This window comes from Cyphellophora europaea (genome assembly GCF_000365145.1).
Source record: "Cyphellophora europaea CBS 101466 unplaced genomic scaffold supercont1.2, whole genome shotgun sequence".
In the NCBI taxonomy this organism is placed as follows: Eukaryota; Fungi; Ascomycota; class Eurotiomycetes; order Chaetothyriales; family Cyphellophoraceae; genus Cyphellophora; species Cyphellophora europaea.
Window position 1 is genome coordinate 3,415,862 of NW_008481808.1, and position 23,968 is coordinate 3,439,829.

At 54.4% G+C, this 23,968-nt stretch overlaps 8 protein-coding genes across 8 annotated transcripts; 4 read left to right on the top strand and 4 right to left on the bottom strand.

The window, feature by feature from the left end:
* Positions 1-63: 63 nt before the first annotated feature.
* HMPREF1541_02808 (uncharacterized protein) lies at positions 64-2,534 on the bottom strand (the record flags this gene model as incomplete). The annotated part of the gene is made up of 2 exons (XM_008717163.1): positions 64-264; positions 315-2,534. The coding sequence occupies 2 exons, from the start codon at positions 2,532-2,534 to the stop codon at positions 64-66; spliced, it is 2,421 nt and encodes an 806-aa protein (XP_008715385.1).
* Positions 2,535-3,033: 499 nt separating this feature from the next.
* Positions 3,034-4,217, bottom strand: HMPREF1541_02809 (uncharacterized protein; the record flags this gene model as incomplete). The annotated part of the gene is made up of 3 exons (XM_008717164.1): positions 3,034-3,721; positions 3,777-4,054; positions 4,110-4,217. The coding sequence occupies 3 exons, from the start codon at positions 4,215-4,217 to the stop codon at positions 3,034-3,036; spliced, it is 1,074 nt and encodes a 357-aa protein (XP_008715386.1).
* Positions 4,218-4,929: 712 nt separating this feature from the next.
* Positions 4,930-6,012, bottom strand: HMPREF1541_02810 (uncharacterized protein; the record flags this gene model as incomplete). Its single annotated transcript, XM_008717165.1, has 4 exons — positions 4,930-5,162; positions 5,215-5,812; positions 5,863-5,916; positions 5,965-6,012. 4 exons carry the CDS (start codon positions 6,010-6,012, stop codon positions 4,930-4,932), a joined length of 933 nt encoding a protein of 310 aa, XP_008715387.1.
* Positions 6,013-7,328: 1,316 nt separating this feature from the next.
* Positions 7,329-8,848, top strand: HMPREF1541_02811 (uncharacterized protein; the record flags this gene model as incomplete). The annotated part of the gene is made up of 3 exons (XM_008717166.1): positions 7,329-7,438; positions 7,493-7,604; positions 7,655-8,848. 3 exons carry the CDS (start codon positions 7,329-7,331, stop codon positions 8,846-8,848), a joined length of 1,416 nt encoding a protein of 471 aa, XP_008715388.1.
* An 828-nt stretch (positions 8,849-9,676) lies between these two features.
* HMPREF1541_02812 (uncharacterized protein) lies at positions 9,677-11,728 on the top strand (the record flags this gene model as incomplete). Its single annotated transcript, XM_008717167.1, has 1 exon — positions 9,677-11,728. The coding sequence occupies one exon, from the start codon at positions 9,677-9,679 to the stop codon at positions 11,726-11,728; it is 2,052 nt and encodes a 683-aa protein (XP_008715389.1).
* A 304-nt stretch (positions 11,729-12,032) lies between these two features.
* Positions 12,033-13,134, bottom strand: HMPREF1541_02813 (uncharacterized protein; the record flags this gene model as incomplete). The annotated part of the gene is made up of 3 exons (XM_008717168.1): positions 12,033-12,313; positions 12,377-12,520; positions 12,585-13,134. 3 exons carry the CDS (start codon positions 13,132-13,134, stop codon positions 12,033-12,035), a joined length of 975 nt encoding a protein of 324 aa, XP_008715390.1.
* Positions 13,135-14,836: 1,702 nt separating this feature from the next.
* HMPREF1541_02814 (uncharacterized protein) lies at positions 14,837-17,674 on the top strand (the record flags this gene model as incomplete). The annotated part of the gene is made up of 1 exon (XM_008717169.1): positions 14,837-17,674. One exon carries the CDS (start codon positions 14,837-14,839, stop codon positions 17,672-17,674), a length of 2,838 nt encoding a protein of 945 aa, XP_008715391.1.
* A 2,396-nt stretch (positions 17,675-20,070) lies between these two features.
* HMPREF1541_02815 (uncharacterized protein) lies at positions 20,071-21,902 on the top strand (the record flags this gene model as incomplete). Its single annotated transcript, XM_008717170.1, has 5 exons — positions 20,071-20,593; positions 20,660-21,060; positions 21,111-21,477; positions 21,534-21,635; positions 21,685-21,902. 5 exons carry the CDS (start codon positions 20,071-20,073, stop codon positions 21,900-21,902), a joined length of 1,611 nt encoding a protein of 536 aa, XP_008715392.1.
* Positions 21,903-23,968: the final 2,066 nt, after the last annotated feature.

Here is a 23,968-nt window from a genome sequence, read left to right on the forward strand (position 1 = left end):
TGGCACGCGTCGATCAGCAAACGCACAAGCCAGTCCAGGCTCATGTCAGTGCTTGGGGTCGGTTCAGCCAAAAGCATCTCGGCCGCCATGTTCTTTCAGCTTCTTTCTAAGGCCCTTGAGCGCCTCGGCTTTCTTCCTCTCCAGCCTCTCCTGCCTTTTCCTCTCGTACACAGCTCGAATCGTCTGCTTTGTCATCTCGGCACCTTCGTCAAAGTTTGTCTTCGCCAACTCGACGACTTTGTCTAGCTGTTGTGGCTCATAGATCTACAAGTGTCAGCAAAAGCAAGGAGAGGCTCCCTGAGAGCAAGACTTACAAAGTTCCAAGTGCTCATATAGTCGGTCTTATCGGGGTCGACGCCAGGAACCTTTTTGTTAGGCAGTAGTGGAAAATAGATTACAGTGATGCCGGCATCAGGCTGCATGAGGTGAAAAGTGCTGTCCTCGGAATTGTCCCACGCAAGGCGCTTGGAAGGCGGCGGCTCATCGGGAGACGAGCGCTCAGCTTTGCTTCCGACCCAAATATTGCAAGTTGTCAGCGTGGAAGAGGCGCCGGTCTCAGAGATCCTCGAGACAGTCTCTACCTCCTTTTCTTTGGCGGTCTCAGCCGGGATCTGCTGTTCGGCCGATTTCGCATCCTCCAGCTTTTCAGAGGCGTCCTTGGGGCTGGACGCTTGAGCTTCAGTCAGCGCGGCGGCGTTTTCTTCGGGTTGCGATGACTGCTTGGGCCAGCCCGTGCCTACAGGCCAGGACTTGATGCCACGCTGTTTGGCATAGCCATCAACGACCGAAAGCCAATTTTCTTTCTGGATATCGGCGGAGGCGTCGAAAGCAATGAGAACGTCGACGTCACGGCCCTGCCGAAGGAGAGGATAGATGGGCAGATTGTTGGACATGCCAGCATCCATCAGTTGCAAGTGATCGGACTTGTAGACTGACTCGGGACATGTGTCAGGTAATTGGCCTTTCAAGCCATACGCCCAGTTCGGGATGGTGGCGGGCTCGATGGGGTGGATTTTGACCAGGTCGTCGTTCTTCTCCTCCAAAATCTCGTCCAGACCTGCGAATCCGGTAATACCAGTCAGGATGGGTTTGATCTCCTTGTAGTAATGCGCTAGAGTAGCGGTAAAGGCACTACCCCAAATTCCGAGGAGTAAAGATACACGGTATTCGGGTACAGCGTTGCCAGTATCGAGGAGCTGGTTACGTCCCTGGTTGAATGGACGTCCAAGCGACCACGTGGGAATCCATGCTCCGAACTCTTCGCAACCGACCTCCCATGGAGTCATCTCAATCCATTGAAACCATGCTTCCTTCTTGACCTTTTCCTTGAGTTTCTCCTGAAGAGCAGGATTGCTGCGAGATTGTTCCTTCTCTTCGGCATCAATTGGGATCTCATGTCTCACTGCACTGTAGATGGGCATTGGTAGCTGGCCGTGCTCAATGAACGTACGTTGGTTTGAGAGCTTCAGGTCTTCTGGATGAACATCGAGATCTCCATGCGGCACCAGCAATCGCAAGCCGAGTAGGAGGCTATAGATGTCGACGAGGCCGAAGGTTGCAGTAGGGTCGCCCTTCAACTTCTCGATGAAGCCACTGAGAATGAACTTGTTTGTGGGTGCGCTCGTGGCAAGCTTCAGGGCCGGAGGCGGAAAGGCAATATGTGTGCCGACACGCGATTTTATATGGCGCAGCATTGTCGCGTGATTCTGTTTTCCCAAGCTCGAGTAAAATAATGTCTGTAGCCAGCAGCTCCCAGATACGCCGGCCGTATAAGTGACAATATCGAACAAGCCCGCCTGCTGCGCTGAATAGTAGCTGCTCGTTCCGGCCACCAGGGCTCTGAGTCCACCACCACTGCCACACATGGCAATGGTCGGAATGTCCTCGGGCTCTACCTCCTTCTCACTTATGCCCAGGTAGCGGGCGAATGCCTTGGCCATGTATTGCTTCCTCCGTTCTCTGAATAGCACCTCATCGTGGCCTAGGCTGTCTCCTATACGAACGCGCGCATCCCACATGATTTCTGGATTGATACTCGGGTTATGTGCTTCCTGCCAGATCTCATCCGCAAGTGTGCCCGGCTTCATGGTCAGCTCGAATTGCAGCTTCTGAATCAATTCGGGAACATGTCTGGCCCAAGCGGGCACCATGAAATCCGCCAATTTATCTCCAAAACCGCCCCATTCTATACGTGTGATGCCCTCGATGAGAGTGTCGAAATTACGCGAAAACTGTGCCCAAGAAGCATCGTCGTCGAGCTCGAAGCCGGGGTGGTACACGTCATGGTCGGTTGTTTGCTCAATGAGCTCTGCATCGCCTCGTTTCGCGTCGTCCTTGGACTTGTTTTCTTGCTGGGGGAATTTACTATGTACTCGGCGGGCGTGCCCGATCAAGGTGGCATCATTTGCGGCATACGTAGGGCTCGGAGCCGGGCCATCGTGGTAGATCGTGCATCGCGGAGCTACCGCACCAGCGGCGAGAGCTAGTGCGCCGGCCTGGAAACGCCGCGAGAGGAAGATACGAGCAGCGCTCATGGTGCGCGAGCGCCGCAAGCAGAGAGCGTTCAGCAGACGTCAAATTCCATAGCAAGAGAGGTATAGATGTCGGCCGCTGAGTAGGGCTGGAAATTGTTGGATTGGGTTCCCGTGCTGTGACGTTTACGCCCGAATCGCCCCACGTGCGGACGGATCACTGTTCCTTCCCGGTCGGGTACCTGACTGAGCCGATTTTAGTTAGTACGACGTCACGGTTAGGTAGTGGCAGTCCAAACCGAGGTTTGCTAAGCTCTCTCTACTTGATGATGCTTGATAGGACCTTTCCGGCCGAGGACAGAATGGCAATAGTGGGATCGTACATCGTCAACGACGCGGAACAAGGCACTTGCTGTAGCATGAGCTGACTATTGTATATATTTGTCAATCATGCCTGCAAGACTTCATTGACAGAAGCACTCGTCATGTTGAGCTATGGGTTGTCGATGGCCCTGCATGAATGGCCCTACATGGTCTTACGCAATGTCCTGAGAGCAGCAGCTTACTCGTAGCTCTGGCTAGCCTCGGTGTCGGGAGTCTCCTCGGGGCGATAGACCAGCTTCTTCCCACTGACCTTGTCGTTCTTCAGATCCAGCATGCCTTGCAGCACGCCCTTCAGCCCATCAGATCCCACGCTTTCGGGATGGGGCTTGAGTTTGCTGTCCGCAAGTAGTTTCTCTGTGATGTTGAAGATATTCTTCGCTGACTCGAAATCGTCGGGGCTAGCGGGCGTTGTCCGGCCTCCTTTGACGAATTCCTCGTTGAAGATAGTGTACATGAGTGTCACCGTCTCTTTGACGTCGTCTCTTGGTAACTTGACTGGGAGAATGGAGCCAAATTTGGCGTCCTGGGGCTCACTCGACAAAGCCTCGGCGCAGATTTTGGCCGACTGCTCCAAGGAAATCGTGTCCCAGGCGTATTGCAAAGCGTTGTTGGTGTAGGCGTTGATGTCTTTGCCACAGGTGGGTGAATTATAGTCAAAGGCTTTCTCTGCTCCGAGGGACTCGACGAACGAGAAGTTGCGTGGCGAGCAGGTCGTGATGACCTTATAGCCAGAGAGCTTTGCAAATTGGATGGCCAGAGAGCCAGTAGCAGAGGACCCACCGTAGATCAAGACATACTCATTTTTGGCTGTTGGATTGGTGGGCAAATTCAGGCCTAGCGCTTTCTGATACAGTCCCTGGTTGACCCTATAGTAGTGTCAGCCTTGGGACCAGACGCCACCAGGATTCCGGGGCCACTTACGTTGAAACTCCCAATGGAAACGTCGAGGCGGACTCGAACGAAAGCGAATCGGGGATGTGAACCTGGACGTCGCCCTTTACAACGGCGTATTCAGCGAACACTCCATCATTGATATTGCTGGCGTTGGCGCCGTGAGCGACTCCAGCAACCCTGTCGCCTTCCTTGAATGACTTTGTGACCTGGTCACCGACCTTCACCACCACGCCAGCATAATCGCAACCAGACAAGCCTCCATCGCTCGCCATTCCACGGAAGATGTGTTTCCAATCGGTGGGGTTCTGTCGACGTTAGTTGTCGAGGCCTTCCTTCCTGAGCAATAAGCGGGGTACTTACGAGAGCAGCGGCCTTCACTTTGACGAGCAGCTGGTCCGGGCGAGGAGTTGGGACAGGTCGATCAAGGACCACCCGGGCGGTCTTGCCCTGAATCGTCACCGCTTTCATGGTTGATGGGATAGAAGTAGACGCCATAGTTCTTACTTGCCGTGACAGCCGAGGTAGAGCACGGGACAAAGCCAGGTTGGAAATGAAAGTATGGGAAATAACTTTGGTTGGGCCACGGATATTACTTGTGATGTGTGACAACGTCTAAGCTAGCAGCATGAGAGATGTGCAAGGGACTCTGTCCATGATGTATTTATCCCGGCTGTTGTTGCCGGCTGAGCAGAGCAAAGGAAAAGTGGGGCTCCATGGGGCAGCTTTGTAATAAATACCGGCACTCCTACCAATCTCGGTCGCGAAACATCTGGGAAGGAGATACCACCCCCGAAGCCAGCCGACAAAGTCCGGGCTTAACAATGCCCGGGCAAGGGCTCAGTCATGCCCAACGAATTGTGCAAGGTATGGCGTAGCTAATACCGATATGCATGATGGCGGAGGGCGGGCCATGTCTCGGCGTGAAGCCAGCGATGTTGAGGTCAGTGTGGTTAGGTGACTTGGACTGTACTTGGCCCTGAAATCATCAAGGATACAGCGTGCATGTCGGCATGGAAAGGGGAAGTCAGCCTCGCCCCTATACGAGTTACACAATTTTGGCCTAGCTGGCCAATCTGTGTTCGTCACTTTGCCACCATCTTCTGTAGCTTCACGTTGCTTTTTGTTGTGAACCTGATCTTTCGGTAAATGCAGTCAAATTGACTGGTTGTTGTTACTATATTCAGTGGGTGTTGGACCAAGCCCGAGTCAGGTAGGCCCGGAATCGTTCAGGTTCAAGATTGACCCTGCTGTTGAGGTTGTTGTCGGTAGATTGGGCGAAGTCATAGTGACCTTCGGCGGTGATGATGAGCTGATGCAGCTGCAGCTCGCGTGGCTTGTCTCGAGCGGTCCTGGCATGTGCTTCAGCGTCCCTCAAGGCGGAGCGAGAGTACCTTTGCACATCAAAGCTGCGACCTGTCCAGCAAGTTAGCATGAACCGCGTATCACTGGAGGCAAAGGACAGTACTACCTCGGATGGATTCTGCTGTTGCTACGAGGTCTCGTACGCTCATCCTGTCGCCCCTGACTCGGAATTCTCGTGGCCACGAAGTCAAAGCGAAGGAGGCAACCACGAAGTGAGCCAGGTCCCGTAGGGAGATCATGCTCACCTTTGCTGGGCTCCCATCTGAGGAATTGTAAGGCAGTCTCGCAACAAGGCGTCGGAAGTCTACCATGTACGATCCTTCTGTAGCGACACCACTGCTGGCCCCAAGCTGAGATTGACCCAGTCCTCCAGGTGCAAATCTCTCGTAGAAAATACCACAGGTAAAGACGCAGAATCGCATTCCCGTCGATTCCAATTGAGCGAGTCGGTGAAGCGCACGGCGACGCTCATTATCCAGTATGTCGTCCGCGGATCGGAGAGCAGGGGGCCCACCAAACTCAGCAGGGACGAAGCGACGAACCCGAGCTGTGGCCGCTGCTTCGATCAGCCGAAGCTGAGCATCTCCTGACACCGTGGATACTACCGTATCGACACCTGCCAGCTTGAACGAGAGGTCGGTGGTGCTCGAGTAGTTCACCACTACAACCTGCCACCCTTTATTGGTCAAACCTGAAACAGGCTTGCAATATGTCAGTGCCGCAGATCATCGGTTTCTATCTCAACACATACTCTTCTGGAGAATATCACGAATTGGTGCGAGGTCGTCGTCTCGATGTAGTGGGCCTGCCCAGAGGTCAGGACACGTGGGGTGGTCTCGGATGGAACACTTACCAGCAGCTGGGCGAGCCCGTTGGTTCCCACAATCGCAATCTTGATCATGATCCGGGAAATGGTGTTAATACAGCGCAGAAAGAGAAGACAAAACACATAGAGCAAAACTTGTAGCTGCGGAAGACTTGTAGCCAAGATATTTGCCAGGACAGCAGATGAACCCGTTTACTCACGGCATAAACTCCATCACTCTTGCCACAACATGGTGGCCTGAACCATGTGTCCATGTCGACGCAAAGCAGTAGCGGTAGAACGTATGAGCACAACAGTATCCGCCCGTTGCTGCAGCAGAACACTCTAGTTGAAGATATCATTCCTTCCGCAGTGGTATTCCGAGCGAGGTATTCACGAACTGACGAATGGTACTGACGAGAAGCCACGAGACATGGATCGGTTCCACAGGCTTCAAGGCGGCAGTCGACTAAGCAGCGTTGAGCGGCCGGTTCAAACCGATAGTAAGGCTCCATGTGCCGGTCTCCAGGTCCGAATACTCTTTTTTGCATCGTAGTGACCTTTTGTGACGCTTGGAAAGCACCTTACTTGGCCACAGGATGAACCAACCAGAGGGGATGGAGCGCCGATTGGCAGGGCTGTTCTGGAAGCACCGAAAACGCCTTCTTCCTAACGGCTGTCAGTGGTCTCGCTAAGACGAGTAAACATTGATTTTGATCGAGTCAGGTAAGAGGCCTTTTGTGTCAAAGGCAAAGTGCAAGGCTGAAACGGCATGTGACATGGGCACGGCTTGCACACCGGTTTGGCGCCTAAGGAGCCAGAATTCGGTCAACTTCGGTCGACTCTGTAGATCAGTAGGACGGCTTTTTCAAAAATGTAGTCCTCATGCTTGACGACCTGCAGAAGCAACACAAAAGACTACTGAAGCGTTGAGGAAGTTTTGTATCATGCTGGAATACTAATGGCCCTAGCGCCGTGTCGTTATCCTGCTGAAGGTGTAAGCATTCGTCCGCACCTGACCAAGTGGGAGCAACGTAAGGTAGGCGATCGGATGCAGATGGATCTGATAGCAGTTTCTATGCAAGACATTAGGCGGTGTGTTGGCCGATCAGTCTCTGAGCAAACAAACTCTGAGATGGTAGTGCAGGTGAATGAACAGCCGTGTGAATGTTGGGGTCACGTCTTTCTACAATGCGGCGGAGTGAACTAATTAGGCAGGCGGTGAGAGCAAGTGCAAACCTGCCAAGCAAATGGCCCTGGCAGATCAAGATGTGGGGAAGTCGCGCCCTCGTGAAATGGAAAGCGCGTCGCAATATCAACTGACTTGTAATTGCTTCCCAAAACTACATTCCGCTCGCACATCCCCCCAACACTCACACATGGTAGACAAACACGTCCCAGAAGATCTCACCATGGCTGTGAACGAGAGAACTCCGCTGTTAGCCGACACTGTCGCCAGCACTTCTCACGTCTTTCTCGATAACAACGCCAGCATGAAGAAGTCTAAGCGCAAGCGGACTAGGTACTCTCCCACCTTCTATCGCAAACTCCAGAGTGTGCACTAACTTACATACAGTGCCCACGACCACGAAATCCTCGAGGATGCCTATCTCAAGAATTCCAAGCCTGACAAGAGCGAGAGAGCCTGCATCGTCGCCAAGGTCGACCTCAACGAGAAAGAGGTGCAGGTATGGTCTTCTGCTTCGCGCAAACCCGTGCAATGCTGATCAGTTCGTAGATATGGTTCCAGAATCGCCGCCAGAACGATCGTCGTCGCTGCAAGCCCCTGCAGTCGCACGAAGTCGAGGCTCACTTCCACAAGTCCGCTGTATCGACTACCACTCCCACTTCCTCCGACTCTACCACTCATACTCACCCTGCTCCGACTCCTTCTCCGATTACCGACAACCTGTCGTCTCCCACTCCCGAAGAGTCCAATGTGCCTGCTTCGTCGGCCGATACTGTCGCGCCACCCACGTCTCAGGATGCCAGACTTCTCGAAACCCCACCCTCGAGCATTCAGACTGCAACTCAGAAGTCAGCCGCATCGAGCAAGGTCTTGGTCGCTTCGAGCCCTAGCAGTGGCCGCAAGCGTGGTCACGACGAGATGGCCGAGGCTGATCACGCTGCTCCCGTCTCGGTCGAGAGCCGTCCGCCCAACATCAAGGAGCCACTCAAGCGGAGCACCAGTATGCGTTTGACCATGACCGCAGATGGCGCCGTCAAGATCAAGACCTCCAACTCGCCAACTCCATCGCCTCCCAAGCCTCGGCATAAGCCTGTCAATGAATCAAACTCCAACAAGAAGGTCAAGCTATCACGCTCCATCAGTATGTTCGAGGATGGACAAACCTTCCGTGACCCTTCGTCATCCAAGAAGCTCGGTCATATGAGCGCCAACTTCGGTAGATCTCGAGATGCTCGCACCTGGGAGTTCTATTGCGATAATGGCCCTGATGACCCCCTCTCTGTGCATGCCGAGGCTGAGCGCAAGGGTTCGGCTGTGAGTGCCATCAACCTCATACGCTCTGCTGGTAGCAAATCGCGCGCTGCTACTGCTCTGAGTCCCGTCCCAACCAAGGTCAATTCTCGCGTCTCACAGTCGGCTACCACTAAGAAAGCCAAGCTCTCCCGGGCTCACTCGTCTCTTGCGACCCTGCAAACCAGCTCTAGCGGAGGTGGCCCAAAGAAGCGTACTTCATGCTCTGTGCCTCGTGTTGATCGCACCGACGACAGCGAGAAGGAGAATTGGAAGCCGGGTACCACTGATGTGTATCACGAGCTCCGTCGCTCAGGCCCTAGTACCAACACTCACGCGGTTCTTGGCGAGAACGAAGAGCTTTCACAGCCGGAGGAGTCCCCCACCAAGGTTGCTGCTGACCTCGACTGTGTCCATGGCCTGCTCTCTCTGAGCCAAGGTGCTTGGAAGTAAGTCCAACCATACGCAGCTCAAGCTGTCACAGATACGCAACACCAGATTTGTACATTGTGCATAGCGATACCCTATTTTCGATTCTACCAACGGCATTTTGGTGGGGCAAACAATTGATCGGATCTGTGTCTTTGTGGCCATCAACTCAAGCGACAAACGGATCAACAGACCAACAGTGAGGCGGAATCAGTGATACAAAGGTTAACTGATAATGCAAGTTGAGCAAGCTAGAGTTCACAATGTGCTCTATCACCAGGCCGCCAGTGGAGCTGTCTGTTCACAGACAGGAGCCTGGACCTCCATCGAACAAACCCGATGATGCATAAGAGGCACGACATCGAACCAGAAAGCTCGAGGCGGCTTTAAGAGGTCACAGGTGCTACTAGAGCACCTTTAGTGACGAATACAGGTGCCACAATCCAAGCTCCTTGCATGCTCGACAGTATATGCCTGATCCCATCTTCTGACTCTACTTGAATTCTATCAATGTTTGGTAGGCTAACCCCGACCCAAGTCTCGAAACTCGACACCCCGCCAAATCCAGGCGCCAGCCCCACCCTTTCTCCAACCATCCGCTGCGTCTAGCCACCGGTCGTATATTCTGACATAGATACACCTGCCTAGCGTGCAGATAGAACTGCCCAAGGCACGCAGTCAGCAGCTAGAGAGCGGTTCGACAGTGTACAAGCTGCTGATCGTTCCCATCACATTCCTGCTTAGCCTTGCAAGCAAGACGGCTCTATCTGCCCCGGTTTCCGAGATAATAACCGATTGTGCTTGGCCTACAGATATACAAGAAGGCACAACTAGTACCCCATCTTGATTTATATGTCTCGAATTGCAAAGGACCTCGCGAAAGCTGCTCCGTGGCACGTCCATCCGCGTCCGGCACTCAACTCCGGTCCTTCAGCTAGCCCGGGATGGCAGGCGTTCGGCAGCTCGAGTCCCAGCTCTACACCCATCACAAACCATAGTCCCAGCGGTGGCAGCTCACCTACATCCTACAGCACCAGTACTTCCACATCAACTGCACCTTCCACGCAGCCCTTTCAAGACGTAAACGTTACAGCAGCCCTGGCCGCTTCTGCTGGTGCCTCTGCCTGCAACTCTCCCTCGATCGCCATTATTGGCGCCGGCATCGCCTCGTTACGCCTTGCGACCTTGCTACTCCGTTCCTTGCCCCCGACCGCCACGCTCACGATTTTCGAAGCCCGTTCTCGCATCGGCGGCCGTCTGGCGCAGACCCTCGTCGGCGACCACCTCGTCGACCTCGGCGCCAACTGGATCCACGGCGTGGCGGGTAACCCCATCGCGAAGCTCGCAGAACGGACGGGAACCTCAACGCTGGAGCCGGAGGAAAGCTGCGACATTTTCGATGAAAGGGGCCGACGCATGAGCGTGGTCCGCGCGGCGGAAACTGCCGGGCTGGTGTGGGAGGGCGTCGTGGACGCGTTCCGGTTCAGCGATGAGCACGGTGATGCGGTGCCTGCGGAGCGCAGCCTTTATGAGTGGTTCGAGGAGCGCTTCACGAAGCTGTCGCATGGCTGGGAAGGCAGTGAGGCGGACCGTGAGATCAAGCTTCGTGATGTGTTGAACGAGACGCACATGTGGGGTCCGTTCGTGGGCGATCCCATTGAGAGGCAGAGCCTGAAGTTCTTTTGGATGGAGGAGTGCATTGATGGAGGCAACGTCTTCGTAGCGGACACGTACCGGAAGATCCTCCGGGAGGTGGCGAAGCCTGCCTTGGATGCGGGGATCGTGAGGTTCGACAGTGAGGCTACCGGGATTGAAGTTTTGGAGGCTGATCAAGGCGTAAAGGTGACGCTGCGCAATGGCGAGCAGAGTGCCTTCGATGAGGTGGTGTGCACGGCGCCGCTGGGATGGTTGAAACGCAACAAGAGCACCGCGTTCACCCCCCGCCTGCCGAAGCGGATAGATGCGGCCATTGACAATATCTCCTACGGACGCCTCGAGAAGCTGTACATCTCCTTTCCTGAAGCCTTCTGGCTTGAAGAAGCTTCGCCATCAACCATCACGAGTCCCCCCAATGCAGTAAGCGGGTCTTCAGCAGACAAGTCCAGGGATCCACCAACAACACGGCCACTGGCCCTGTTCACGCACTTCCACCATCCCTCGCCCTCGTCCTCCTATCACCCCTCCATCCCCCCCACCGAATCCCCACCAACATGGAACCAGAATCTCGTCTCCCTCGCACACCTCCCCGGCTCAGCCGCCCAGCCGACCCTCCTCTTCTACGTCTACGGCGCCTGCGCCACCACATTGGTCAAGTCCGTGCGCGGCCTGGAGGTCCAGGGCGCAGAGTACAATCGCCTGTTGTGGAACTTTGCGCGGCCCTGGCTGGCGAAACTGCCGGGCTACAGAGAGGGCGGGGACCGGTGTCGGCCCGTAGAAAGGGGAATGTTGGTCACGCAGTGGCAGAACGACGAGTTTGCGGGGAATGGGTCGTACGCGAATTTCCAGGTGGGGTTGCAGGCGGGGGATGAGGATGTCGAGGCTATGAGGGACTGCGTTGGGCTTACGAAGGAGTCGGAGCTGAAGAAGGGCGGAGAGCCAGAACAAGAGGTAGGCCAGAAGGGGCCGAGGAAGGGTGGGCTGTGGTTGGCGGGCGAGCACACGGCGCCGGTGGTGGCGCTGGGGACGACGACGGGCGCGTGGTGGAGTGGGGAAGGGGTGGCGAGGAGGATCTGCAAGAAATGGGGAGTGCAGGTCGTGGAGGATGAGGATGTTGGGGTCGAGCAGGAGGAGGTCAGGGAGAAGGTGGAGGGGGAGAGGCTCAGCGGAGGTGGACCAGGGGGCCTCGTGAAGGGGACGGCCGATGATAACGTAGAACGGGATGACCTGAGAGGGCGAACGTCATAACTTCCAAGTGGATGGCCCGATTGGTACTGCTACGGCATGAGGAGGCAATCGAAAGAAAGCATAGATACTCGGAAGGTGTTGTTCTAGTGGAGCTCCAGGGCCTGTCTTCATGCACCGGATGTGCTGCTATCTATTTAGCTAGAAGAGCATGGTCTCCAGCCCGGACTTCCAAATACTTCTATCGCCCACAGCTTCCCACGAGGATGGGTACTGCTTCGCGCAGTCTCCTTATGCGTGCCGTAGCCATCAGCAGGAGCCATTTAGATCTGCTCATCCGACACGTGGAAAAACACGTTGACCTCATCTAGATCTGCTCATCGAAGACCCTGAACATCATGTTGACTAGATCTATTCCAGCTGTGGTCGATTCGTTGAACATGTCTGTGTTCAGGAGCGCGTCGGCTGCTTCAGGCCCACCCGTTCCTTTCTGTCCGTTCGCGGTGGCTCCATTTCCTGAACCAGGCTTAGGCACAGACACAGAGGGCTCCATCGACATGTTCGCCACTGATTCGGCTTGACTGTTCGAAGCGCCCTCAGACTTCTCGGCGGCAGCTGGCGTGATGACATCGAAGGCCGATTCAAGCTCTGGGATTAGTGTTTTAGTATACGGAACCCCAGGGTGGTGCGGCTCAAGGAATCAAGACTTACCTTTGGTCAGCAGTTCCAGCTTCTTGTCCTCGTTGAGGTCTTCGGCGGCACCCCATCTTCGCTTTTCTCTCTGCGCAGTGCGCTTGTTGAGCGACTTCCTCACGCCGGTGCTCTGACTAGCAAGCGCTGCAGTGAGTCCTTTCTCTGTAAGGTCATATCTGGTCAGCTTTTGCCATGCTTTTTTGGATGAGATGGAACGATGACTGACTTTGCACTGTTTTGGCGAACGCGATTCCTTCGAAGTTGTGCTTGAACCTCCTGTCTATCGAGCCATCCTGTGCGATTGCTCTCTTCTCTTTTTTGGTGAGAATGTGCCCATCAGTTGCACGGGCTAGCCTCGCCGCTTTTCTGGCGGCTTTCTTTGCTTTCCTCGGATTTCGAAGATGGGCGTCGATGTTTGACGGCGTACCAGTCGCTCCAGTACCATCGTCGATTGGGTTGGCATTGGCTCCATCCGGTGACAAAGAGACACTTCTTTTACCACTTCGAAGGTTGAAAGTGCGGTATGCTGCAGAACCGTCGCCAGCTTCGCTCACATTCTTTGGCTTGGCTGACTTCTGGGTATGCTGGACATCTGAGACGATGCCGGTGCTAAGCGAGAAGCTGCGGGGACCGTCCTGGACTTGAACGTCGCCGACATTCATACCCTGGGCTTGCCAACTCTCTTGGACCGAACTTGCGAGGTCGAACACCGTTTGGCCGGGCTGCAGGGTCTCTTCGATAACCAAAGTGACCTCCACTCGGACGGGATATGCCATGGTGCGATGCAGTCGTCTGACGTGATGGGGTTGTGGCGGAAGTTAGAAGACCATCAGACGATGGCGGGAGTTTGGGTCACAAGAGTTGCAGAAAATACAGCCACTTTTCCGCAGCCTCTTCAAGGGCATGACGTTTGAGGTTGTGGTGAATAGTCTGAGAGTCACACCTCTGAGCTTGGCACTGGCTTTCACTTCACACCCAGCACACCTGAGCTGTACCTCTTTAGAGCTTTATACCAGCCGCACTTTGTGTATGTGGCATGTAGTATTCGACAGCATGTCGGCGATAGATTCCGACGCGGTCAAGAGTTGGTTGCCAGCAGGAACATGTTGTCGATCAAGATCTGTCGAAATAGAAGAGGATATTGGAGAGGCGGAAATTTATGAGGCAAGAAAAAAGGCTGATAAGTTTGCCTTGGAGGTCTTGGCAAGGCATCTATGGCCTGGGGGCAGGCTGTCTCAGGCAGCCTTGGAATCCGCGATCTGTTCAGCGTGTCAACTGCACATGCATTGACCAGTCTTGTCGATTGACCCTGGTGGCATCCTGCAGTCGAAACCACCAACGATATTATGGTTACCACAGCTTGATCAGGTGCTGTTCTACTCTCAGTGACGTCCAAGTTATAGACCGCAGAAGATCGGAAGTCACTGAACACCACGACGAACCTGAGCGCATACCAGAGGATTAACAGCTGGAATGATTCGGCGAGGGGTAGTTCCCGTTGGCAATTCTGAGACAGAAGCCGCTGGCTGTGCTTGCGTTGACCCGCGGACTTGGGATTGCAGTCTCGCCCCCAATGGTCATACACAATGGTCATACAACTGCGGCACTGCGCTTCAAAAAAGGGGCCCTTGGCTCCAAGCTGTATGCTGCTGCTGCAGTCTGGGTTCTTGCAATTGTGCATTACAACTCCATTATGCTTCTTCAGGACCGATCGCAAGCTGAACCTGCGAAGCCTCAGCGCGAGCGAGGGTCACGGGATGAGCTTGGGAAAAGAAACGGCTGGAAGAATGCGGCACTAGCTTCTCTGGCAACCTTTGCAATAAGCTGGTGCTCTTGCAGCAAAGGGGCAGCTGTAGATAAGAGGGCAGAATCGATGAGGTGCGACCAATTGATTTAATCTAGGAGGCTGGGAGATGTCGATGTTGAGATAGCCATCTGTCAGCTGCACCAAGATGGAGGGAGCGTTGAAAGTCTATTCTAAGCTGTCGCGCCACTCGTTGATAGGTCGAATAGGCGGGAAAGATCTTCGATTAGGCGGCAGAACGCCCCCCCGAATCGCTTAGGGATGGCTGTGTTCGGTAAGACAACCGAACTCGACCCCAGCCACTCCAAGCATCAGTCTTCCTGACTAGTCGCCAGCACGGTTGACTTCCATCTCCTTCTGAGCGCTTTCTAATGAGCCTGCCATACCACATTTTCTTCTGTCGCCGCCTCTTCACCCGCCCGCTGTCGTTCCCGAATGTTCGGACTACGTTCTTTTCTTCTTAGATTCACTTTGTCATCCGAGCGCCCTTTGTTTTGAAATCCGCGTTCAGCCTCCAAGACGACCAACGTTTCAGCCCCAACACAAGCGCAACTCATTACCCATTCGAATCGAGTGACGAGAGGCTGAGAGGCCTATGACGCGACCCTCACCACCGGACAACACGCTTTCGATTCCCTTTATCTCTACTTGATTGTCCCGACAAGTCAGCGACAATGTCGATGAATCCAACTACCCCGCCCCACGAAGACGCAGACATGGCGCTGTTTGCGGACGAAAACGGCCAGGATGCTACACCTCCTCCTCGAGTCGCTGCACGATTCTACCGGAGCACGAGCTCTCGTCGTAGGGGTTCCGCGAACTCGTCTCGTCGCAGCTCGATCTCCTCATTGCACTCCCATTATTCGAACCTTTCTTGCCATGGTGGCCCCCGGAGCACTCATATTGCGCAGCACCTACGACGAGCATCGATCATCGAGACACGAAAGGCGCGATTGGCTGAGAGAGCTGCTCACGCCGAGCAAGTACGTCTGAGAGCCGCTGCAGCAAAGGCCGCGCCCAGGACTTCTCATACCGAAGAGCGGGCTGCAGCCGCACAAGCGGCGCGGGAGAAGCTGCTGGCCGACATTGCTGCTAGGTGTGAGGAAGAGGTCCGAAGAGCGAAGCGAATTGCAGAGGAGAACAAAGAGAGGAAGGCTGCCGAGGAGGCTCGGTTGCGAGAAGAGCTGGCAGAGAAGTTCGCCGGAGCAGCAAGAAGGAAAACCCTATACCAGAATTCCGTCAGGAGGCCCCGGACAACGTCCTTGGCTGCAGTTGAAGAAAAGAAGGTCAATTCCGTTGCTCTGCAGAAGATGAGTCGAACCATTGCCGTGAAAACCATTCAACGGGCCTACCGGGCGTATCAGGCAAGGAAGATCATCTCTCAATTTTGTGAGCTCAATGTCAACATTGCGCACCTTGCCAACGCTTCTTTTGAGGAGGTGACCCGCCTTATTTCGGAACAAACTACGATGAAAGCGACTGCGAAACTCCTCAAAAATCTGGACATTCTGACGGCAGAAGACGAACCAAGCGGTGATCGCGGAGTAGTTCGCGTCTTCCTCAGCGCTTACCTGGTCTTGTCTCACCCCATGCAAGCTCTCAGCTATGGCGGCGGCCAGCCTCAAGAGCAGGAGCTCATGGGCAAGGCAAAAGCGCTCATACAACCATTCGAATCATATATTCGCATGACATCCTATGCTGCTCCTGGGAGCAAGGTCATTAAAGAACAGCAGGACGAGGTCACCTTCGCCTTCAATGACTTCACCTCTGCATTCCATGCCTGGAAGAGCAAAGACGTGTCGGTCTTGGTTGAGGTAATGATTGGCTCATTTGTGAACCTTGACTTGATCATCCAGTCGACGAAAGATGACCATGCCGGCCGCGTTGGCGAAGACTACTTGACTGCAATTAGGCAGGAACAGGTCAAGATCCTAGCCAGGCTGAAGAAGATCGCTGGACCAGAACAGGCACTAAACAAGATCAGATTGGCTGTCAGAAAAGCCCGGAAGCAGAAGTCTCTGGAGAAGAAAGAGCGCAGTGGGGAGGATCATGTGCCACGTTCAGTTGCGCCGTCGACGGGCAGCATAGACTCGACACCCTTGACTCCACCTGCCACTCCCAGACCAGTGTCGCGGACTGATGCAGCACCAGCTTCCTACATCACACAGCTGGGCCAGACCATGACTGTCTTGCCAACCAACCGCGAAATTGCACATGAGATCCAGATCAACGGCACGTTCGAGGTGCAACAGCAGCCTTGGACGGAATCAAGGAAGCATTTCATAGACGCCTTGAGCAGAAGCATGCGCGACAGCATGGCAAATGATGCAGGTCCGACAGCGGCTAGCTGGACGCATGCTATGGCTGTGTTAATACGGGAGAAGTTGATGAGTCTCGTCAGTCAGCGGCACCCGCTTTACGACCGCATTGATGGCTTCCTCGACCCTAAACTCATCGATCAGCAATGCCGCAATGGCGCGTTCTCGTATGATTCATTTTTCGACACTCTTGCAGGCCTTATCGCACAGCTATGCTCACCAGGCCGTGATGAGATTATCAAACAGTTTGCTGAGGATAAGAGTGCCGACACGATTGATCGCTTGTTCGCTCTCATCAACATTATTGATCTGATGAGCCTGGACCATATCAACTTTCAGTTTCGTATGGCCTCAAAGTCGGTACTCGAACATGGACATGAGCACGAGCATTCCATGTTCGAGCGGGACTTGGGTAACAACGCACACACCCTGGAGCACACAGCGCGCTGGTGGCGAGCTGCGAAGTCCTCGTTGAACACTTCGTCCCCGAGCGGCAATTCCATTTACTCGCGTGGTCTGACTGATCTCGTGCTGCAGAATACTCATCTGCGGTATTCTCAGCTTCCCGAGACATTACGTATTGACTACCTGAGGATCCTCAATCTCAGAGCTAAAGCAATCAAAATCGTGGCGCTCTCCGCAATCTTGCTGACTACAAAACTTCGGCTCCAGCGGAACCGTGAGGCTTTGTGGACTGCCGACAAGAATCGCCTCATGAGCGTTGACCTACTGAACACCGATGCGGCCCGTGTCGTCCAACTGATGGGTACATCACGCACCATGCCGGAGCCAGTTCGGGCGGGTCTGCTGAATTTTGTTCAACGAGTGCTTCCACCGGCAGTTGCGGCGGCACGCAATGCCGCTGACGCTGAAGCAAATCGTCAGATCTGTATTCAGGAGCAACGTAGCTGGAATGCGGCTGATTTGTCCCTGGATGGCGGCGATTTCTTCACTGAGCAAATTGCTACCTACCTCCTCAAGAGTGTACGGGAACATGTCTACACCAGACTGTCTGCCAGCAGTGCTGCTGACCAAGCCAGGGTGATGAGTGGAGCCGCCGAAACGCTCGCTCGAGCCGGTATGCCCGAGTGGGTTGCTGAGACGGGTGATCTTGTGCGGGTCATGGAGCGAGTGAGGACTGTTGACCTCAACGCCCACGAGAAGTGGTACGACCAAGTCTCTAGTGAGGTGTAGGTCCGTGAAATGTTTTGGTTCCTTCTTTCGAGTTGTATCCTATCCAACGGCGCGGTAGCTGTTGCACATTCCTGTAATGGCTTGGATTTCATAATGGACCACGGGCGGGGCTGTTGCATTGCATCGGATTGCTGGGATTCACGCAAATGCTTTTCTGTACACATACATGGACACGCAGCATGTTCGTCGTCGCGAACGACGACAAGCCCAATGACGACTTTACGATATATGCAATGCCATATCTTGATATCAGTGCCCTTATCTTGATGAGCTCTTCCCTTGCGCATGCTCTTGAGACTACCATTTGAAGCTGGATCTGTGGGTTCAATCCATTTTGTGATACCGACTAGACTGGACTTGGAGTTCCTTTTTTTAATTCTCGAAACAAGCATGGCATTGCTAAATCTACTACCTGTCGACCATGGGAGTTTCACCATCATGGTTTGGAAACGAGCCTACTTCATCTACCAAGCCTGACTGTCGTTCCGGTGCATGCGACGCTGTTACTGTTGGGAGCCTATTGCCTGCCCGCCTGCCTGCCACCACGCTGCCTCGATGAAAACTTCAAACCGACCTGCTCTGACCGGGCTCATTATCAACTAAGGACGAGTCAGTGCGTGGGACAGAATCCTCCCGCTGTTGAGACGCGTCAGTGACAAGGCAAACTCTCCGTGGCCTACAAAGGAGGATTCTTGTTTGTGAACACCTGTCAAGACAAACCTGCCTCGAGTGAGTGCCAAGCAAGATGGATTGTCACTGTGTCAAAGGCCGGTCAAGCTATCTAGGACTATTGGTCTTCCGGTATCTGATGCCTCTCCATCTTCATTTGAGGCCCCCCCCAATATACGCTAGCATTCGCACAGATCGAACACCATGTCCAGCGCAGAAACCCCTCCAATTCTCGCTAGCCTATGGCAGAAGCTGCCCACCGAAATCACCAGTGCGATCTGGGAGTATGTCTTCACCGCGAACCACCCGATCACCGCTCCCAGCAAGCTGCAGCCCCAGCAGCCCACGCAATATCGCCTCCTGCGCACCAGCAAACAGGTCATGCAGCAAGGCTTTAAAACCTTCTGGACCAACACTGTGATGTGCGACGGGTCGTGTCGCAACTTTGCTGCTCGTCACGATCCGACGTATCTGCAATATGCGCGGAGTGGGGTTTTCGATGGACAGAGCAGGAGCTTCGGAAATGGCTGCAGTGGGTTTGCTGAAGATCGCCTGAAGTCACATATGACAATAGAACCTGTGAAAGCTTTGCCTTTCTGTTACTACTATAAATCCTCCTGAGATACTCGTGCCTCCTCAGAGGAGGGTTTTGGCGTGCCCCAAAATGTCAGCCCGAGAGCTCCCCTGCGTCCACTCTCCTTGTAGCGTGTCCCTCCTCGATGCTGTTCAGTCCTGATCTGATACCCCAAACGGCTGAGACTCACACCCATTACTGTTTTGGCACCCCAGACTGAACGTGCAAGTCAGCGTAGCTCACCAGGCTTCATCTGACAAATGCTTGTGAAGCACGAATGGACGAAAGTCTCCCAGCTGGATTACGATATCTCACGAGACACCAGATAGATATGCTCCGAGATTGTCTAGTCTTAGGCACATATGATAGTGCGCATTTGCCGCAGCAGATATACCACCTAGATGGCGGTAGGTAAGTAGCAGCAGCCTCATCTCCTCATCTCCTGGAGACACAGCCTCATCCTCCGAGGTGAAACTCTATTTGCACCCACCACCACATCACCCCCGACTCACCTTTTATCCGGCTTCTCTCTCCAACTCGGACCATACCGTCCCATGATTACCTCCGTCCACACAGCCGCCTACAGTATAACTCCCTCACGGACATTCTCTGAACAGTGGAGAAACCAGCCCCGCAAAACTTGGCACCTCCACACTCCGGTACTCCAAGTATCGGCAACATCCCGCCCTCTCCCTCTCCCCCCCCTTCTTGACCCACAACTTGGCGGACGATCCTGCGGGTACGCTAAGGACGAACTTGGCCTGTCGGATAAGGCGATCAGGGCAGAGCTTGTGAGACTTGGGCATAAGTCCCTGACCAGGTACTTGAACGGTTGCAGATAGCGTCTTGTTGTTTTCCCACTTCCTTTCCCACAAAAGCTCGGCCTGGCTGCGGGCTGGCTTACCCCAAACCTACTCTCCACGATGTTGTATCTTGGCTTGTGGAGGTTCCAAGGGCGACGGTAGGAGGAGAGAACAAGTACCCTTCCCACTTTTTCCCAGACAGCCCGGCTGTTGTTTGTTTGTTCTTCTTCTTCTTCTTCCTCTCCTCTTACCCAACTGCCTGCGGTCGTGGGTATAAGCAGTGATTCCCGCACCCACCGTCCGCTGTTCTGGAGGAGTTTCATCTGCATACCCAAAGGCTTTCATTCACAATGTCCACCGATCCACCCCAGCCCAACCACCGCAAGGCCCGGGAGACCTCGGTCGCCTCCAACTGGAAATGCATCCTTATCTGCATCGCCATGTCTCTCGCCAATTGCCAGTATGGGTACGACACCGCCACCGTTGCCGGATTTCAGGCCATGGTCGGCTTCCTCAAGGTCTATGGCTATGAGGATCCCACGACGCGTACCGGCTGGAATATTGAGACAGTGCCGCAGCAGCTCATCAGCTCTTTCCTGCAGGTGGGCACCATCATCGGTGTGCTGCTGACTCACCTGTTTGGGCGATATTTCGGACGGAAACCCGCCATCTGGGCCGCCAGCCTGGTCTCGTTCGTCGCCGCGGGCACGCAAGTGGGGACCACCACGCTCGTGGGACTGTATTTCGGCAGACTGTTGATCGGCATGTCCAATGGATTCTTCATCACGTTCGCCAACATCTACACGGCCGAGGTGAGCCCGAGTCACCTTCGTGGCGCGATTGTCTCGCTGTTTGGTATTTGGGTCAGCATAGGTTCGTGAATCCGCCCTTCCGTCAGCTTTGCCACTGAGGGCGGGAATGGATCTGACATGACCGCAGGAAGCATGATGGGTGCCATCGCCAACCAATTTTCCAAGGAGTATGACAACAAGCTTTGCTACCAGATCCCGCTGGCGAGCCTGTTCATCATCCCCGTCACCCTGAGTATTCTGATGATCTTCGTCCCCGAATCGCCGCGATTCCTCCTCGTGCATGGCAAGACCGAAGAAGCTCGTCGCGCGCTGGCGACCCTGCGCGGGAACTCGTTCAAGGACCACCCGGAGCTCTTGGAAGAGGAGTTTCAGGAGATGAAGCAGGGCATCGAGCGAGAGCAGGAGCTGGCATCCTCGTCGTCCGTCTCAGATATGTTCAAAGGCACCGACCGCCGCAGAACGTTCCTTTGCTGGGCAGTCGTGCTGTCCCACTCGTCCTCGGGGATATCGCTGATTGTAGCCTACGGCGTGCGTCGACCCCTTCTCTACTGAATTATGCAGAACATTGACTTGTCCAGACGTTCTTTTTCCAGCAGGCTGGCGTCGGCCGGCCTTTCCTCGCCACGGTTCTCAAGTCTCTCATGGGTCTGGTCGGTGTCGCTTTGGGCATGTATTTGTCATATAAGTGGCTCGGGCGCCGCACCATGATGCTGATAGGCCATGGCACGTCGGCAGCTTTCTTCTTTGGAATGGGGATTGCCGAGTCGATTGCTCCCAAGACGGAAGTTGCTGGAAGAGTTATCATTGGCTGCGCGATGTGTTATCACTTCTTCTATAACGGTTTCTCGGGTGCACAGAGTTACCCGGTCGCCAATGAATTGGTGAGCTCGAGGCTGCGCGTCATCTCAGTAGGAACAGCCACTGCGGTCAACATGGTCTTCGCCTGTGAGTTTTCCGATTGCGGAGGTCGTTGCCGGACAGGCATGCTGACTAGTATGTAGGGCTCACAGCATTTACGATGCCGTACTTCATCAACTCGACTGAGCTTGATTGGGGCGGCAAGATTGGGTACGTCTGGGGCGGCAGCAATGCGGTCACCTTCAGTAAGTCTGGTCCCGATCTCACTAATGATCGGGCTAATCCTTGGGTCAGTCTTCCTCTGGTTTTTCCTACCAGAAATGCGGAACCGTACGCTCGAGGAGATCGATGAGCTGTTCCAGGAACGCGTGCCGACGCGCCAGTTCCACAAGTACCAGTGTGTGTCGTCCGAAAGGGCAAGGGAACAAGCGATCAAGGTCGTGGGCATCGAGGCCGATGTTGACGGTGATGAGAAGACGATGGAAGTTGAGCACCGAGAAGTCAAGGCCTGATCACAGTCCATGAATGGATCCGGCATTTCGGGAGGCAACCTGTAAGCCACGTCGCTTCGCATTGTACGGCCGGTCCTCGGATCCGGGAGCGTCATGTCAGCCCTCGAAGATTGAAAAAGTGGAGGATGCGAAGCCCCTGAGGGATGGCTCGTAATCGAGCATGTAAAGTAGCAGGGGCTTCACAATCATCGGAAGGCTCGGCATCGCTACCGTTGAGCAGATTTGCGGATTGTGCATGCACTTCACCTAGAATATGCTGTTCGCCAAGGACATCACTGCTCGTCCAAAGCCAGGTGACACGAACGTGTGATCTTAGCCGGGTATACACTCAAGTTAGTATTACCAACAGCAGAGATGGTGAATCGTGTTAATGAGCAGCTGAGGTTCAAGTTCGAGTTCAGGTTCGAGTTCACGTGATATCCGGAGATTTGATGGTGATGGAGCATCTAATTGGTCTGAACGGCAGGGGACAGAAAGAAGCACCAGCAATCGCGTTCAAGCTTAATTCAAACATGTTTGCGTGGCCCTCTCGTCGCTCCGACATGAAGCGTTTGATGATGGCCCACTCCTGCCGCGTATGGAGCGGAATGAGCGGCAAGGGGTCTCGCATTTCGAGCGCACGACACCTGCAATGTATACGTATGATTGTAAAGGACGAGGTCGTTAGCTTAGACAGTGGTCCTTGGGCAGATGGCAGTCGCGTCAAGCTTCCAAGGGGAGAGGCGATCATCACCTTTGAGCCATGGTGCCCTTCCCGTTTAACTCAAGTCTCACACAATTCAAGCATGTCTCAAGCTTGTGCAACCGAAGCTTGGTTGGACAGGGGTCACCGGTAGGAAGAATACCGCTTAACACAGGTCCAAGGCAGGTAGGTCATGTGGAGAGAGTGCGAATGATCGTCCAGAGCATTATTAAATTGTACGCGCACTCACCGGATAGGACGGCGACTTGGATGAGACTGCCTTCTTTGCGACCGACCATGGAGATCCATGCCTCTATGATGGACTCACAAGTGGGCCACCAAGATGGTTGCACGAGGCAATCTCGACTCAGAGATGGCGCTGGCGTCGCCTCACGACACAACAGTTGATAGGGTGTCAAAAACGATACCGGATGGCCGAACTGAGCGGTCTCCCGCTCAAGGTCCCCAACGGCAAGCCGCATGACGCGCTGCAGCGCCAGGATTCGCGGCGTCCTCAGTACTAAAATCAGGCACTACTCGAAGCACCGGGACACAATTCACACCTTCTGCAAACATATGTGTATAACTTGAATACGCACCAAGGTCTGTCGATGCAATGTGCTCACTGCTAGAGTCAACGCCGATGACCGCGCATTAGGTAATCAAAGCCAAGCAGCCCGACATTCTCAAAGTCCCGTGCCCGGCAACAAGAAAGTGCATACGTGCCGTAGGTATGGATGATTTCTCCGAGCGCGCTATCCATGGCCAGATTCTGCAGCTTGGCCTACGCATGGCGAGACTCTGTTGTACCTGTGCCTCTCTAGCCGGGCCATCATGCGTATCCATGTCTACAACAACCGGGCATGCAAGAGGACCAAGATGGAAGCTTCCAAGCGTGACAGGTCCTGCAGCGGCCGACTTCAATCACCTAGCCGAAGCGAGGCATTCGACGACGGAAGCAGCAAACAGAACAAAGGAGCAACACTGCGCGGCTACGTCGAGGGCTTCGTCGCTCGAGAGGTCGCTCGAGAGGTCGCTCGAGACGCACGCCACGGCTTTGTTTAGGTTGTGCCCAAGCATTGGCTAGTGATGGCGCTAAAGTCTCGGTTGGTTAGGCGCGGATCGTGGCTGCTCCAGCTAAGATTGCGGTGGGCCCGGCGCTAGGATAGCCCTTTGATCTCCTCGTCCCCCTGCCACTGTCTCTTTATCATCGTCGTCCATTGTACTTGTAGCCTTATCCTGCTATTGCTTTGTACCTGCTACCGTTGGCTCATACACTCGTTTCAAGAGGGATTCCCCTCGTTCCACTCCTTTTAGCTTCGCTCCTTTCGGGCCAACCAGTGCTTCACCGGCCAAATACTTCATTCCAACGCGAGCAACCACC